Source organism: Schistocerca cancellata, chromosome 3 (genome assembly GCF_023864275.1).
Source record: "Schistocerca cancellata isolate TAMUIC-IGC-003103 chromosome 3, iqSchCanc2.1, whole genome shotgun sequence".
Taxonomy (NCBI): Eukaryota; Metazoa; Arthropoda; class Insecta; order Orthoptera; family Acrididae; genus Schistocerca; species Schistocerca cancellata.
In genome coordinates, this window is record NC_064628.1 from 437411825 (window position 1) to 437430735 (window position 18911).

Consider the following 18911-nt stretch of genomic DNA (forward strand, 5'->3'; position numbering starts at 1 on the left):
CCGGCCTCTTTGCGACCCCGATTCGCGAGGGCGGCTTTCGCGGAATCCCGCCGGGCGTAAAAAAAACCCTCCGCGGCTCGACTGTCGGCCGCGAGAGGGCCGCGGAGCAGCGAGATGCGCGTGGGTGGCGGTGGGCGGCGGGGGGCGTGTCCGGCGGCGCGGCGCGCATGAGTCGTGGGGCGTGGGGCGGCACGCTACAAAAGGGGCCGCGGCGCCACCGCCGCACGACTCGGCCGCCGGCAGCCCGCCCCTCAGCACTTCAGCTCCAGCTCCAGCTACACTCCAGCTCCAACTCCAGGCACCATGCGGACCTCCCTGGCGCTCATGCTGGCCCTCGCCGCCATCCTCACCACTCACCTGGCAGCCGCCGGGCCCTACCTCGATGACCCCGTCCCTGGTGAGTACCCGCTCACATTTCCTGCCACTTGGCCGACGTCTACATTTTCGCACGCACGTATTTCTACTTCCATTATTTACTAACGTTACCTGTACTCTTAGCATTACTATAGCTCGTAGTTAATGCTACTTAGTAACAAAAATCGCCACCCATTACAGGGAGATGATTATACTAGTTCATGAAATGCATGACACACAACAATGTTCTTTACTATAACTACCAATTTCGGTTAACAACCATCAACAGTATGAAAGTCCAGATATTATTTACATATCATGTCATGTCATATCAGTTGGCAATATTATTCGCACAGCCTGCCTGACCTGCCCAACATCAAAAGAACTAACAGGTATTTTCATAATTAAGAGGTGGTGTGTCAATGAGAACGCTCAGTTGTAACTTTTATACTGTCATAATTATAATTGAAACCGGTAGTAGTAATGTAGGATATGTTGAAAGATGCGTATCATGCATTACATGAAATACTTAACAGCTGTCGGCAGTCGCCTTACAAAATGTTTAAGATTAATATTACAGCACTCACATAGCATTTAAGATGTCATTATTCCCGTACTCCATAGGCGGCTGGTGCGGAAGAAACCGTTACATGTGGTACATGTCACCCTCAACTACAAGCCTTACAGAGTTTTACAGAATATACATGTAGATATAGAAAAAACCGTATCAAGTTACTATACAGGGTGAACCATAACTCCACCCATAAAATTTCAGATGTTGTCCGTAGACAATTTCAGTGTATTTTTATAACTCGTTACTAAGTAATCGCATTTACTTTGGTTTCTTGCCTGCACTGAAATGCAAGTATATACTAAACATCCTATGTGTGTTGCTAGGAAACAAACGATTTTCTTTGAAGTCTGATCCACAGTCGACGCGAAGCTGTTGTAATTTACATGAAAATCCTATGAGACGAAGGGACTATTTGGACGCACTTTAGTAATTTTCAGATACCTTGACCACACTTTTTATTATTCCCAAAATCGCCGTACACGTTTCGACATTCCGTCATTTTCAAAGTCTATAAAACGCAACAAAAAACTGGTATCAAAAGGTATGAAAATATGTTACATTTCATCATTGATAAGATGCATAGTATAATGAGTAATTATACTCTGTCTCTAATCCGTGATGAAATGTAAGTTAGTCTCATAACTTATGATACCAGTTCTGTCTTGTGTTTTATAGCATTTGGAAATGACGGAATTTCGAAAAGCGTAAGGCGACTTTGGAAATAATAAAAAGTGTGCTCAAGACATCTGTAAGTAATCAAACTGCAACACTTCTTAATGACTTTGTACAGCCTTAGACTGCAGAATTTCAGTTCATTGTTACACTAGTGCACAAATACGATCTTGGGCTATTTTCAAGTACCATGGCCAGACGGTCACAACGACATAATACCAAACAAAGGCAGCAAGGAGACTTTTGAAAACAAACTTGTTCTATTCATTCACGGTACTTGCTATTGAAAACAGCTATACCCACACTACTCTTATCCTTCAAGCCATTATGGTGTTCGTTTATTATTAAATGTTCACAGAACTGCAGTTAAACGAATATTTATACAATACTGTAAAAAATGAAATATTTTATATCATCAGTCGCATTACATCCATACCAAAAGGAATAAAATCTTCTGAATTTAACAGTCTACAGCAGGATAATATCAACGAGGGCCAATGAAGCCACGAAACGTGAAACTACAACAACTGCTACATGAATATAATATAGATAGCTACAGCTATTCTCCCTACAGCGATATCCTAGGGTATACAGAAGTTACCGGACGGAGATGTCCCGTAAGAGATCAAACTGTCTCACAACATGCATAGCAGCAATACCATAGCAAATTACGAGTTTCTTTTCTTTTCTTTTTTTTTTTTTGACTTCTGGTAGATATTGAGATCAGTTTTGCACTGTTGCTGTATCATTTCTTTAGCGTTTACGTATTTTGCGATTCAGTTCTTTTTGCTTTCGAAATCAGTGTCTGTTAGTATATCACTATTTTAACCAGCTTTTGTTATAAATGCTCTGGACATAATTTCTTTCACAGGCAAAAAACTGTCCATGAAATGGACTGCTTCTTGCCGCCTGCTAATAATGTGTGTAGTTAATCTGCGGTGTCACTGAACCACTGCGGTAGCACGTAGTTCCGTTAGAGTTCTTATGAGTAACACTTGACAACATTTATTAGGTATTTTAAAGTCAGAGCCAAGAGTTAGCCGTCGGCAATACTGTTCGTGTAATCCACGACAAACGCCTCGCATGTTTTTTTTCCCCTTTCACCAACCCATTGATGCTATCGATTGATCACAAAGATGAGTTTTCTTGGATAGCAGTAAAGACAAAAAAATTTCAGCATAGCTTTCTGCGAACGATGTCTCCCCAATTTTGTAACGTTTTTGCAATACCGTTCGTCGGTTCAGAGACTCGTTGTAGTTCCAGCATCGTATTTTTCAAATTTAGTTAATTTATGGTTCCTTGCTTCTCTGCTGGGATTTCGGCGAAACATTAGTATGACTCTTGTTCCACAGATGGAGTTTGGCATCAAAGCATCTCACGCCCTCTGTGTAAGGAAAGCTCTTATATAAATACGAACGTTTATTTCAGGTGAATTTCATCATGACGTGCGCACTGTAATATGGCTAGAAACAAAGGCTGTTTGAATCCTATGTAAAACCCTATATCACGCATATGCAGTGAATCGAATACTACAAGTGGCACTCGCCTATATGTTTTAAGTGCATGTAACTAAAAGTGTGATTATTTCTTTCCTGAATAAAACGTTCTCGGTTTTCAAGCCGCGTCAATTCGAATAAAATCCACGAGGTTTCGATGACCATCTCCACCATCGTGGTCAGGAGTTCACTGACTGAACTCCTGACGACGATTGCGGAGATGGTTATCGAAATGTAGAGGATTTTATTCGAATTGACGCGGCTTGAAAACCGAGAACGTTTTATTCAAACATATATCTTATTTTTCAGACTGAAAACTTTCGTAGCATTGTTTTTTTTTGTTTGAGTGAGCAATCTTCTGACTAGTTTGATGTGGCTCGCCACGAATTCCTCTCCTCAATTATTTGCTGGATGTATTCGAATATCTGTTCAAATGGTTCATATGGCTCTAATCACTATGGGACTTAACATTTAAGCTCATCAGTTCCCTGGACTTACAACTACTTAAACCTAACTAACCTAAGGATATCACACACATCCATGCCTGAGGCAGGATCCTAACCTGCTACCGTAGAAGCAGCGCGGTTCCGGACTGAAGTGCCTAGAACCGCTCGGCCTCCAATGTCTGTCTTCCTCTACAGTTTTACCCTCTGCAGCTAACTCTAGTACCATGGAAGTTATTTCCTGATGTTTTAACAGATGTCCCACCATCCTGTCCTCTCTATTTGTTATCGTTTTCCATGTATTCCTTTCTTCTCCGATTCTGCGGAGACCACCTCATTCCTTACCCTATCAGTCCACCTGACTGCAAACAGGCATTTTCAAATGCTTCGATTCTCTTCTGTCCCGGTATTCCCACAGTCCACGTTTCACTACCATACAATCCTGTGCTGCAATGGTACATTATCAGAAATTTCTGCCTGAAATTAAGGCCTATGTTTGATGCTAGTAGACTTCTCTTGGCCAGGAATGCTCTTTTTCCCATTGGTAGTCCGGCTTTTATGCCCTCCCTGTTACAATCATCATGGGTTATTTTGCCGTCTAGGTAGCAGAATTCGTTAACTTCATCTACTTCATGACCACCAATCCGGATGTTAAGTTTCTCGCTGTTCCCATTTCTGCTACTTCTCATTACTTTCGTCTTTCTTCGATTGACTGTCAATCCATATGCTGTGCTCATTAGACTGTTCATTACATTCAGTAAATTCTGTAATTCTTCCTCACTTTCACTGAGTTTAACAATTTCATCAGCGAATCTTATCACTGATAATCGTTCATCTTGAATTTTGATTCCACTCTTGAATTTTTCTTTTATTTCTGTCAACAATATGGGCGAAAGGCTGCATTCCTTACTTCGTTCTTGGTCTTTCACTCTCATTATTTCCTCTTGGTTGCTGCACATATCGAATACTACCCGACTTTTCCTATAGCTTATCCCTACTTTTTTTCAGAATTTCGAACGTATTACATCATTTGACATTGTCGACCGCTTTTTCCAGGTCGACAGATCCTATGAACGTGTCTTGATGTTTCTTTAGTCTTGCTTCCATTAGCAATCGCGATGCCAGAACTACTTTTCCGATGCCTTTATCGCTCCCAAAGCTAAACTGACCGTCATCTAACACATCTTCAATTTTATTTCCCCTTGCTCTGTATATTATTCTTGTCAGCAACTTGGATGCATAGATGTTAAACTGACTCTGAGATAATTCTAGCACTTGTCTGCTCTTGCAGTCTTCGGAATAATGTGGGTGATCTTTGTTTCGAAAATCAGACGGTGTATCACCGACTCATTCCGTCTATACACCAACGTGAATAGTCGCTTTGTTGTCATCTCCTCCCAGTACGTTAAGAAATTCTGATGCAATATCATCGATCCGTACTGCCTTATTCGATCTCAAATCTTCCAAAGTTTTCTAAACTCTGAGTCCAATACTAGAGCCCCTATTCCTTCTATTTCTACTCCTGTTTCTTCTTTTATCTCGTCATAAAGTCTTCGCCTCCATAAAGACCTTCAATTTACTCTTTTCATCTATCCGCTCTCTCCTCTGCATTTAACAGTGGAATTCCCATTGCAATCTTAATGTTACCATCGTTGCTTTTAATTTCACGGAAGGTTGTTCAGATTTTTCAATATGCTGAATCAGTCCTTCTGACGATCTTTTCTTTTTTGATTTCTTCACAATTTTCATGCATTTATTTCGTCTTAGGTTCTATGTACTTCCTATTGATTTCATGACTGTATTTTCTGTTTGCTTGAATTTACCTGAAAATTTTTGTACTTCCCTCTTTCTTCGATCAACTGAAGTATTTCTTTTCTTACCTATGATTTCATGGCAGTTGTCTTCCTTGTACCTAAGGTTTTCTTTCCAACTTCCGTGACTGCGCCTTTTGGAGATGGCTATTTCTCTCCAGCCGAACTTCCTGCTAATCTATTCTTGACCTCAGTATCTACAGCCTCAGAGAACTTCAGGAGTATCTCTTCATTCCTTATTACTTTCGTATCCCAGTTCTTTGCACATTGATTCTTTCTAATTAGTGTCTTAAGCTTCAGCTTACTCTTCATCACTACTAAATTGTGGTATGTGTCTATATCAGCTCCATGGTTCGATTTGCAATCCAGTATCTGATTTCGGGATCTCTTCCTGACCACAATGTAATCTAATTGAAATTTTTCCAGATGTTCCGACCTTTTCCAAGTATACTCCTACTATTCGATATTACTCCTACTGTTCGATATTACTCCTGAAATTTATTGAAGAACTCTTTCTCGTCTCTCATTCCTAGTACCAAGCCCATATTCTCCTGTATTCCTGTCATCTGCCCCCTTTCTTCCCTTACAACCGCATTTCAGATCCTCGTGGCTATTATATTTTCATCTCCCTTTATATTCTGTATTACCCGTTCAATATCGGAACGAAGTTTTGGGAACGAAGTTTTTCGCGGCGGCACTTATGTATAAAACATTCTCGGTATTCTTGCCGCGTCAGTTCTAGATAAAATCTCGAGCTTTCGACGATTACCTCCATCGTCATCGTCAGGGGCTCGAGATTTTATCTAGAACTGACGCGGCAAGAATAACGAGAATGTTTTATATATATACCGTTCAATATCCTCACATATCTCCTCATCTTCGGGTTTTGACAACGGCATGTATACCTGAACTAGCACTGTGGATGTTTGTTTGCTGACGGTTCTTATGAGAACGACCGTATCACTGAACTGGTATCAGTAATCCATTCTCTACCCTACCTTCTTATTTATAATGAATCCGTACCCTTCATACCATTTTCTGCTGTTGTTGATATTACCCTGACCAGAAATCTCTGTCTTCCATCCATTTCACTTCACTGATCCCCACTATATCTAGATTGATCCTTAGCATTTCCCTTTTCAGATTTTCTAATTTACCTAGCGTGTTTAAACTTCTGACATTTCATGTCCCGACTGATAGAACGTTATCCATTCATTGGTTATTCAGTTTTTTTCTCATGATCATCTCCGCCTTGGCAGTCCCCTCCTTGAGATCCGAATGGGGGCTATTCCGGAATCTCTGGCCAATGGAGAGATCAACATAACGCTTTTTCAACTACAGGCCACATGTCCTGTGTATACACATTATGTGTCTTTAATGCAGTGGTTTCAGTGGAAATGCCTTCTGGATCCTAACGGCGTAGATCATTGCAGTTTCGGACCCCAAGGGCAAGAGCGTGTCCTGAACCTCTGTCCGCTCCTCCGCCTTCTTGGAGAAGATCATTAGCAGGATGAGGCTGACTTCTTATACCGGAAGTCTTCGGCCCCCATTGCTAATGATTGTTTTTTAAAATTCAAGCGGTGGCGGTGTTCGAATCCGGGACCACGGTGTAGGGGTAGTCATTAAAATGGTTCAAATGGCTCTGAGCGCTATGGGACTTAACATCTGAGGTCATCAGTCCCCTAGAACTTAGAACTACTTAAACCTAAGAACATCACACACATCCACACCCGAGGCAGGATTCGAACCTACGATCGTAGCGGTCGCGCGGTTCCAGACTGAAGCGCCTAGAACCGCTCGGACACTTTCCATGTCTTCGTACAATATTATTGCCATTTCTGACATGTAAGACTGATTCCTGAATTGATTGGAATACAAAACCTCTCATTTGTGAACGTCAGAAACAATAGGCCACTCGTAATCACCAAACGCAGTAATAGACGGAAACTCATCGAGTAAAAAAGAAGTAATATCCGTCGTTCCCCAAGGTACTGTTATAGGCCCTCTGTTGTTCCTGATCTATATTAACGACATAGGAGTCAATGTGAGTAGCCGTCTTGGGTTGTTTGCAGATGATACTGTCATTTACCGTCTTGTAAAGTCATCAGATGATCAAAACGACTTGCAAAATGATTTAGATACGATATCTGTATGGTGCGAAAAGTGGCAATTGACCCTGAATAAGGAAAAGTGTGAAGTTATTCACATGAGTACTAAAAGAAATCCGCTGAATTTCGATTACGCGATGAGTTACAGAAAGGCTGTAAATTCAACTAAATACTTAGGGATTACAATTGCAAATAACCTAAATTGGAACGATCACATAGATAATGTTGTGGGTAGAGCAAACCAAAGACTGCGATTAATTGGCAGTACACTTAGAAGGTGCGCCGGCCGCGATGGCCGAGTGGTTCTAGGCGCTTCAGTCCGGAACCGCGCGACTGCTACGGTCGCAGGTTCGAATCCTGCCTCGGGCATGGATGTGTGTGATGTCCTTAGGTTAGTTAGGTTTAAGTGGTTCTAAGTTCTAGCGGTCTGATGACCTCATCTGTTAAATCCCATAATGCTCAGAGCCATTTGAACCATTTGAACCACTTAGAAGGTGCAACAGGTCTACCAAAGAGACTGCTTACACCACAACTGTCCGCCCTATTCTGGACTATTGCTCTGCGGTGTGGGATCCGCATCTGTTGTGACTGACGGATGACATCGAAAAGGTACAAAGAAGGCAGCTCGTTTTGTATTATAGCGGAATAGTGGAGATAGTGTCAAAGACATGATTCGTGACTTGGAGTGGCAATAATTAAAAGAAAGGAGTTTTTCGTTGCTACGGGATCGTCTTATGAAATTTCAATCACCAGTGTTCTCCTCCGATTGCGAAAACATTCTGTTGGCAGCCACCTACATAGGGAGTAACGATCATCACGATAAAATAAGAGAAATCGGGGCTCACACAGAAAAATTTAAGTGCTGGTTTTTTCCGCGCGCCGTTAGAGAGTTTAATGGTAGAGAGACAGCTTGAAGGTGGATCATTGAATCCTCTGCCAGGCACTTTATTGTGAATAGCAGAGTAATCATGTAGATGTAGATGTAGATGTAAACGGTGTTCGCTCTTCCGTACACAGAGCATCCTAACACCAGTTACTTAGTTACTTGCAAGGATGTTCAGGCCGCTATAATTATTCTGTGAAATACTTTGTAACTATTCTAATGTGCGACAGAGTTCCTCAGATTTCGCCAAGATTGACGTCTTCATCGTTTCACATTAAAATTTATCGTTAAAATGTTGCTTCTTGTACATCGTGAAATATTAGAGATCTGCAGAATAGAGTTAGAAAGCTTATGCGTAAAAGTCGGGAGAAGTATTCGCTTTTAGCATTCCTTTCACATTTAATGCATACTTCTCTTTCCGGCTGAGGGTTACACAAATGAACTCAAGTTCAGGTTGTTATACTTCATACATTATTGGGTTTAGCTTTTAACACAAAAAAATTGCAGCCACCAGGTGTGATTCGTGTTTAAACCACGACGCCTTTTGAGAACGTAATATCGTCTTAAATGTGACTCTGATTTCACAGTCGTGTACTTAGAGAGACAGCATTTCCGCAAAGTCAGTAGTAATGAGATCTCAGTTAATGGTTGAGAGACGTTTTAGCGTTATAGGGATTCATACCGATTAGGCATAACTGTTATAATGTAATGGACACTATCTTAAATGTGTCAGGTGTTAAATAGCAATATAACTTGCATTGGGAACTGCTTTTCTGTTACAAAAAGAGAAGTGTGATTTACGGTTGGAGATATCTGACTAACTTTAGAAGGCGAAGTTAAATTGTATACCCCATTGATAGAGAAGGAAATTCCGTTCTCACATTTCGCTTTCTTGTGTGGGAAATACCTATTACCATTCTTATAGCTTCAGAGATAATCTTTTCCTTATATTTACCTTATTTTATTATCAATAGTGGGAGCACTACAGCGAAAAATAAAAGTACATTAACGTACACGTGTAAATGTAGCATTCTACATGCAGCGATTAAGGAAACATTGAACAGCTGATGAACTCAGTCGACTAGGTATTTCTGAAAAGCGCTTCGTGATGATTTCGAGTCTCGCCAAGGCAGTGCTAGTCGGACAGAATAAGTCTTCCGTTCGTACGTATTATCCTGTGACAGTCACGCACTGTTATCTAAATGCGGCCAAATGGATGTTTGTTCGGCTTACGTACTTCTTGTGCTCAATACGTCCTGATGATATTTGCTGGGTTTCTAGGAACGATTTTACGTTGCGCCTGGTATTGCTTCTGCCTTACAATATGAATCGCAAATCTTGTTACAGTTTCCCTCACTGTGGTCTATTTTGCCTCGAGATTTACAGCAGACAGTACAGTAATGTTGACATGTCCCTCGAGGTGGTTCTGCTATAAGAGCTTCTTTGTTTTGCACTCTACTCCTGCGCTAAGACACACACACACAAAAAGGGTAAAGCCACCTCGTACGCAACAATTCGTACAATTTCCGTATCCTGGCTTGATGATTAGCACACTTGAACGGACAGAGATGTACCGTTTGAGTCCGCAGACAACGCTGATAGTCGAGACAATGTTTTAGTGGATAGTGACTAGCAAGCCAAAAAATTTTGTTTCTGGTAATATTACAAACCATGACGACGAAAGAATAAATAATCTTATCGTCAACAGCAGTGTTTATCTGAGTGAGTACTGCGGAAATACATCTATTTCTTATTCTTTCCTTGTCCTGCCTCCATTCAACGAGTAAGCGATTCATTCGGTCGAGCCACGGGGGCTTTGCTGCACTGTTTACGGATACTATTTTCTGAGAAGCTTTACCTACGTGCCTTCGTACGTGCTAGTATTCCGTTTTAACAATTATTACACAAATTGCACAACGAACTGATGTCCGTGGAAAATGATGATTTTATTTCTCGAAATTTATTTAATTTCCGATGTTAGTCACTCCAACAGAGAAACAAAGCTACTGTCATAACTTTTTTTCCTATTACTCCGAGTCGCTAACAAAAAAAAAAAGATCATAGTAAAGAAATTTCCCTAGAGACTGAAGCTACGTGTTGCTCTGGGACCCGAAACCGCAAACGAAAAACGTCCTGGTTCGATTCTCACTTTGGGTAATAGTTTTTATCTGTCATAAAGTTTCGTAATAGTGGACACACGGCTTAAACAATTTCGATTTTACAGACGTTATAAGTCAGAGGTCACACATTTTGGCTTTTTTATAATCTGCTTTAGACTGTTACGTCATTCTCAATATTCATATAATTTACTAGCCGACGGATGCGTCATCACGTAGTGCGTGCGTGCATCTCCTAAGGCAAATGTGAAAAATATCGAGAGCATGAGTAGGGTATTCTCCTCCGTACTGTTTCTTGCAGGAATGCCATTCCAGCATGGAGTGCTGGTACAGTCTGAGGAGTACGAAAGAAGGGGAGTAGGCAACGACAGAATTGCACGTTTAAACTATGGGTCAAGCTAGGAGGGGCCGCTAAAGTTGCATCTCATTGAGAAACTGCGTCAATTTTAGCTTCTCAGGACACTGGGTAAAAATCGAAATCTTAATTTTTTTGACACAGAGACGCAGTTTATTGGTTCCATTTCGTTTACGTAATTCTGCACTGACGACCATTCCAGGATAAAGTATATTCTCCCCAGCTACAGCTACTCGTTCCAAATTTACTAATGCCAGGAGCTAATTTAGAAGTGACTAAATTTAACGTTCACTGGAAATGATACATTGAAACTATTTCGGGAGAAAGGTGCCAAATTCCGAATGTTGGTAGCATAATGGCAATGGTTTTGATCATGTGTGTAACAGGAACTCACTTAGGTTTTTCTCCAGACATGATATGTACCTGAGACGCATGTGATGTCGCCAGCTGACGATCATCAATAACCTATAGCGTCTCCGAACATGTGTCTTTAATACTGATACAGCACGATTATTCATTACACGTGGCTTCATTGTTGACGTGGTCTTCAGTTGGAAGACTGGTTTGACTTAGTTCTCGAGGCTGCTCTGTTCTGTGCAAGTCTCTTCATCTCTGCATAAATACTGAAATCTACGTGCCGCCCAACCTGATTATTGTTTTAAGCCTTGATCTCCTTGTACGAGTAAAATTTTACACCTACCGACCTCCCTCCACGCTTCCTCTACTACCAAACTGGCGATTTGTTCATCTATCAGGATGTGTCCTATCAAATGATCCTTGATCTCCAATTATGATTTTTCCAGGATATAACCTACGAACAGAACCCTTCTTTTAGTCAAGCCGTACCTTTAAATTTTTTTTCAACAGCTAGATTCAGTACCTACCGATTAATTATCCGATGTGCCCGTCGAATTTTCAGCATTCTGCGGCTCTTGTTTTCTGAACTGTTTATCATCCATTCCACTTCCGTATGAGGCTACACTCCGGGCAAATACTTTCAGAAAAAACTCTCTAATATGTAAATTTGTATTCAATATTGACTTTTTTTCAGAAATTCTGTTATTGTTATTGGGAACCTGTATTTTATAACCTCCCTGATTCGACCATCGTCAGGCATTTAGAGGCCTACGTAACAATACTCATTTGGTACTTCAGGTCTGAATTCTTAATCTAATACCCACATTGTTGCATTATTTAAGTCGACTACGTTCTATCACTCCTGTTTTACTTTTGTTGATATCCATCAAACTCTTTTAGAGACACTATCAATTCATTTCAAGTGATCTGCCAAGTCCTTTGCCGTCTCTGACATCATCGGCAATGCTTACAGCTTTATATATTTGACACACCTACTTGGGAAGCAAGTGTGATGACTGCGGATGGTACTTTGTACCGAAACCGGTGGCCAGTAAGCAAAAATAAAAAAAAAACCATGTACTTTTCCTCATGATTTTTATCTACTGTCCTCCAACATTAATTCCTTTTTCAAATTTTTCCATGATTTCCTTTCATCATGTACGCATTGAATAATATAGTGGGTAGGCTACAACAATTGTTTACTCCATTGTCAATTACTGCTTCCCATTCTTGTCCTTTGACTCTTATAATTGCAGTCTATTATTTGTACGAATTGTAGCCAACCTTTCGCACCTGTTTGTGTAACTTACGTTTACAGTATCCTCTTTCCTGTCTAGTCTGGCCAGCCAGGACATCAGGTAGTTCTACGTATTAAAATGTTAGCACATTTGTCACAAAGAATAGCCGAATCGAGGGATCATTTCCTTTCCTGTTCCACTCACAAGTAGCGCGAGGGAAAGACGACTACCTATATGCATCCGTACGAGCCCTAATCTCTCCAGTCTTATCTTCGTGGTCTTTATGCAAAATGTAGTTGCGGCAGTAGGATCGTTCTGCAGTCATCCCCAAACGCCGGTTCTCTAAATTTTCTCAACCTTCTCGTGGAAGAGAACGTCACATTCAAACCAGTGACTCCCATTTGAGTTCCCGAAGCATCACCGTAATACGTAATACTTGGATGTTGCTCGAACCTACCGGCAACAAATCTAACAACCCGCCTCTGAATTGCTCCGAAGTCTTCCTATAATTCGATCTGGTGCGGATCCCAAACACTCGAACAATACTCAACATCGGATCGCACTAGTGTCCTATATGCTGTCTCCCTTACAGATGATCCACACTTCCTAAAAATCTCGTCGATCAATCTCCTTCCCTACAACACTCCTTCACGTGATCATTCCATTTTATATTGATTTTTTACCGTTACGCTTAGATAATAATCGACGTGACTTTGTCAAGAAGCACATTGCTAATACTGTATTCGAACGTTATGGATTCGTTTTAACAACTCATTTGCACTAACTCACATTTTTACACATTTAGAGCTAACTGAGAATCATCGCACCAACTAGAAATTTTGTCTAAGTCAGCTAGTATCTTCCTACACTCACTCTACGCCGACACCTCCTCCTACAACTCAGCACCATCAGCAAATAACCGCAGACTGCTTCTTGCCCTGTACATCAGATCATTTATCTATTTAGAAAATAAGAGCGGTCCAATCACACTTCCCTGGTGCAGTCCTGACGATACCATTGTCTCTCACGAACACTCGCCTTCGAGGACAACACACAGTCTTCTATTCCTTAAGAAGCCTTCGAGTCACTCACATATCTGGGAACCTATTCCATATGCTTGTGCCTTCTTTAACAATTGGCAGTGTGGCATCATGTTAAATGCCTTTCGGAGGTCTGGGAATATGGAATCCGCCCGTTGTCCTTTATTCATAGTTCGCAGGATATCACGAGAGAAAAGGGCAAGCTGGGTTTCGCGCGAGGGATACTTTCTAAAACCGTGCTGATTCGTGGACATCAGCTTTCCACTTTCAAGGAAATTATTATGTTCTAACCGAGAATATGCTCAAGGGTTATACAGCAAACCGATGTTAAGGATATTGATTTGTACTTTTGCTGGTCCGTTCTTTTACCCATCTTATATATGGGAGTTACCTGCTCTTTTTTTCCAGTCGCTTGGGACTTCGCACTGGGCGAGATTTCGCGATAAATGCAAGCTAAGTACGAGCCAAATGCTGTAAAGTACTCTCTGTAAAACCGAACTGGGATTTCATCCGGACCTGACGAATTATTCGTTTCCAATTCTTTCAGTTGTTTCTCTACACTGAGGATGCTTATTGATATGTCCTTCATACGTGAGTCTGCGCGATGATCAAACGATAGTATGGTTCTACGATTCTCCTGCGAGAATGATTTCTTAAACTTCGCCTTTACTTTGGCAGCCTTCTACTGCCACAACAGATTTGTCAACTAGTGACTGGATAGAAGCCTTAGACACTTAGCGATTTTAAATAGGACCAGAATGTTCCCGAGTTCGCGGCAAGATCTTTTGCTAAGGTATGGCGGTGGTAGGTGTTTTAAGTTTCGCGCATCGATCTTTTTTCAAATGCACAAATTTCTATAATCTTTTGCCTGTAATAATCAGCTTAGTAACTTATTTTTCATGTTTATGAAAACCTCACACCAACTACTTACGCTTATTAAAAGGAATGATACTCAGTGCTCAGTCGATAACTTCGTTAAGAATGAACGTCAGCAGTAGTACCGATACTCATGCAATGAATTCAAGTAATGGTTTAGCCGATGATTTATGATTACTATTGTAAATATTATTTCCTTAGAGTGGTATGGCGATGGCTCCCTTGAAAAGGACACTACCAAATTCATTTCCCATACTTGTTCTTATCCGAGCTTGTGCTCCATAGATAACTGCCTCATGTTTACTGCACCTTCAGCTCTTGTATTCTTTCCTGACTTCAGTGAGTGATATTTAATATTAATGATCATTTCATAAATGGTTTACGCGATCTGCACCCAACAGTATGCACCTATGGTGAAGAGAATACATTTTTAGAGTTCAAATGAAGAGGCAAGTGGGTTGCAATAGCACGGGCCGAAATATGTGGACGAACGAATATATTCTGATGTTTTTGGAGGCAGTATGTTGGCAACAGCTGAAGTGATTTGAGAAATAAATGAGGAAACAAAGATAGAATTGCGTTTTTTCAGAAATGTTAATCCACGAACCTAGAGAAGCTCATGTACATTGATATGTCAGCATAACAAGCGACCTACAGACCCTGTACTTGTGCCTTGCAGACAAGTGTCGAACATATTTCAGATGATTTCAGTGCATTGAATTCGAGTTCTACGGTACTGTCCCCCAAAATAAAAATATATACCGTAAGCCGTTAATCACTGTTCTCAAGCTCAGAACGACACCGTTTCGAAGAATTATTTTTGCATTACGACTGAGATAATTTTATCGTACAACAAACTCTGCTGAATTAAGTTTACGTGTTCTTGACCTGATTGAGCTCGGTGACTACGTGCAATATGTGGTGTCAGGGAAACACACCAGTCGGTTTTGTTTTATGATTTAGTAAACTGAAATTATATCACATGGGTGTACAACTTGTTTTCCTGATACTTTTGTAAGCTCCAAATGATTGCTCAAACGTCTTTCTTTGAAAAAGATGTATGCCAGGTAAGTGTCACGTTGATGTTTTCTCCTTAGATCAAAACATATGTTTTCACACTTTTTTTAGATTATCAAACTAAAAACAGTGATACTGTACTATTCTGAGTACCAGCTTTATAGTGTATTCAACTACGCTAACGTAGAAATTAAGCCAAGAAAGCAAAAATTCACTATAAAAAGATTAACGCTTAAGGACTAGAAGGCAGTTGTAGCTCTGAATAAATAAATCATAGAAGAAATTAGTTGTTAGTCGCAGTTTGCTGAACCAAATCTTATAATGTACAAAGTATTTCTGGGGATGCTATGAGAAACAGCCATTGCCTACCTTTTTTAATCTTCGTGAGATATATTATGCACAATATGTATCGTCACGCATTCAACATTAAAGATCAAAAAGAAAATAATGTGCCAGTTAATGAAATGAAAGTGACTTCTCCTCGTCTTCTTAATAAGCCCACCACTGGTACTCATGATGGAGATGCTAGGCCAGTCAGCAGACATTTTATTCACTGCAGGCTATTTTGCATTTCAATTTCTTGCTGACAACGTCTAAAGATTTAATAGGGTGAAGATTTAAAGCTCTATTACCCCGCTGGGTTGTAAGCCATTAAGTTGACGAATCATGTCTGTAGTTCTTTTGGGTAATCTTGGCATATTTCTTGCAGCGAAGAATTATTTCACATGTCGGAATTTTAACAGCTGCACAGAGGAGGCAATGCAACACTATACTCATCATGAAGAAAGTCTGCAGCATTTTGTTTGAGATAGCTGAAACTATGATAATATAGTGAACTGTGCAGCCTCAGGTTCACAGAAATGAAATTGCCTTAGTTTGATAAATTATTTAGTGCAAAACTCATAAAAATTACGGTTAGAACAACAGTAGGGATGGATACATACGCTGAAAATAACGGAAACGTTTGAATGCTTGTTTTATACGCTAGTCCATTGATAAATCTTATGGATAAAGAAAGAAAAGTAAATTCGGTTTTGAATTCATATGATAACGCTTTATTTAATCTTGTTATTACAAAATAGAATTTGTGATCCACTCTTCTGCTTCTCGGTCTTGCGCTTACGCACGTTACACTTTTCGTGGAGGGTCTACCGTAGTTTTCTGAATTTCCGTTAATTTGTCTGTGGTTGATCCTGATATTTAACTAAAAAGCTTACTGTGATGATCACGACGTCCTTTAAATATTTACAAGCTTTGGGGCACCACGAACACAAAATTTACTTATCCATCTTGCCCCTTCACTGTAGACACACCAGGATAAATTGAGTTCACTGAGATTTGTCTGATAGAACTAGATACACATATGCCATGCTTCTATCCCTTTGTGTCGTGGTATTAGAACCTGAGTAGAGGAAGAGACCAAACGTCCGAATACGTAGATATATAGCACGATTTAAGTCATCTGAGTTTCGAACGTTAGGGAAACATTAGGTAGACTAGTCGTTCATAAATGTCTCTCACCAGTTTCGAAGTTTCATAAACAACCCACAACACGTTTTTTTTGCATGGGCGTCGAGTACCCTGCGCACTCGGTCCCCGGAACGGGTATCACCAGGCGTTAAAAGCGAAGGGAAAACATACTCACCAAGAGATCATTTCATTACAATACAGAAATGAAACTGAATGAGGGAATGCTTAGAACACTTTTAGAAAAAATCTTCAATATCCAGTGGTGTGCTGGAGTTGGCACGTCAGGTTAGTACTGATATAAATAGTTCCAAAATACTTTTTGCAGTTCGGACGGAATTCTTCGTTACAAATAATGTGAATCACTGGGGATTAGAACATGGATGTACTATGCGAGTCAGCACTGGCAATTATTTACAGTTAAATAGATCTGGTTGATTAATGTTAACAAGCCGGTAACCTTTATCTCTGCTGCGTTATCAAGCATTCGACTGATTTTATTTGTGATCCTATTTGTCCATTTCGGTGGATCTTCTCCATTTGGTGTTCTTAGTAACATAATCGCTACATGAGTGTTTTAGTTCGAAAAGAGTACACCACTTGACCAGTCAGGAACATTTCAGTTTTGACGCAAGAATCTCTTACGTATTTAGTTTCTTGTCGAGGGAAATCGTCGTAACCTTCAGTTATTAGGGTAACTTTTTTATCTAGGTGGGATCGGTCGCAAAATTAAAACCACATTGAAAATCTAATGAAGCTTGGCGCAGATGTTTTGCGCAGTGTCTCTAGTACACCGGTCGATTGCGTCACATCAGGCTTTTCCGTTCCGAGCCACAGTGAGCACGTAAAGATGCGTAGAACAACAGAGCCTCCCGCAGGATGCTGGAATTCGAGTTCTTCAAGCGGAGGTATTCTGCCTGATTTCATGCAGCCCACATAACGTAACTGTTACACGTGACAGCAATGTGCTGCAATGGTACAGGAACTTTGAAGCAGGGCGTGCAGATGTTCATGATGAAGGCAGTAAGGGGAGGAAGCAAGTGTCAGCTGATGATATCGTTCAGCGAGTGGATCGGACGATTCGAGAAAATCGTGTACGAAGCTCAGTTCAGAACAAGCGAAGGATAATGTTGTCATTGGGCATTGTCTTTCTTCAGGACAATGCTTGGCTGCACACTACATCTGAAACAAGGACGATTCTGCAGATTTTTCTCTCCTTTTTCATCATGTGAGCAAGATATGAGCAAGATGTGATTGGAGCAAGAAAGTACTCATACCATCCAATTTTGAAACTTAAATCCGCGCCAACGAGGTTGACCGAAGGAGTAGCGTATTTCGTGAAGTTCTTTCTGAAACGGTTTCTTGGGAATTTGATGTGCTAGACATTGGAGAAACTTCAGAGGTAATCGAGTGGAGTTAGAAAGGACCTCTTTAGCGAATGATGTTCTTCGCTGCTGATTAAACGTCCAATAAGAGCGATTTATAGTTAGAATTATCACCAAGCACTTTGGTGACCTCCATTATTAATCCTGACGCTAGAAAACTGTAATTAAATTTACTGAAAACATTGAACTATTTTAGAAAATCAGTTAGTATGTTTTCTCTCAATGCTTTTTCCTATTCACTGGTAACTGAGACAATCTTCTTAAAACAGTAGCTAAACTTTCGTTAAGTTGGATAAGCAGTTGCGCGAGTATATTTCACTTGACCTGTTGCACGATCTAGTCTTTCTCATTTCGCTAAGGTCAGAAGTGACAAAAGTAGGGGAGTATAACATCTAAGCAGTAGAATTAACGTTCACAATATCCACTTGCGATACTTAACAAACATCGCAAAATAAATTTCATTATTTTCACAACGCTTTTCTTTCAAGAATTTTTGCATCACTTCGTAGTTTTTTAAGGGAGTGATGTTTGCGAGAAAGGCCGAATATTTGTATAAAAAATTATCTTCATTGGAGCCACCAGAATGCACATTACGGAGCACAATAACCATGACCGTGGTACTGAGTGAAGACCGGCCTTTGTTACTTTGTTATCGGATTACGATTTTCAGCGTGTTACAGCTGGCGGTAATAGGACTCTCAACAAGCGGACTATAAAG

The 18911-nt window shown here is 40.5% G+C and overlaps 1 protein-coding gene across 1 annotated transcript in view; it reads left to right on the top strand.

Moving 5' to 3' along the window:
- The first annotated feature begins 215 nt into the window (after nt 1-215).
- Nucleotides 216-18911, top strand: part of LOC126175190 (uncharacterized) — a 382493-nt gene continuing 363797 nt past the window's right edge. The window contains exon 1 of the mRNA XM_049921783.1: nt 216-397. Within this exon, the coding sequence (XP_049777740.1) occupies nt 304-397 (94 nt within the window). The 5' untranslated portion in view covers nt 216-303. The remainder of the gene's footprint in view (nt 398-18911) is intronic.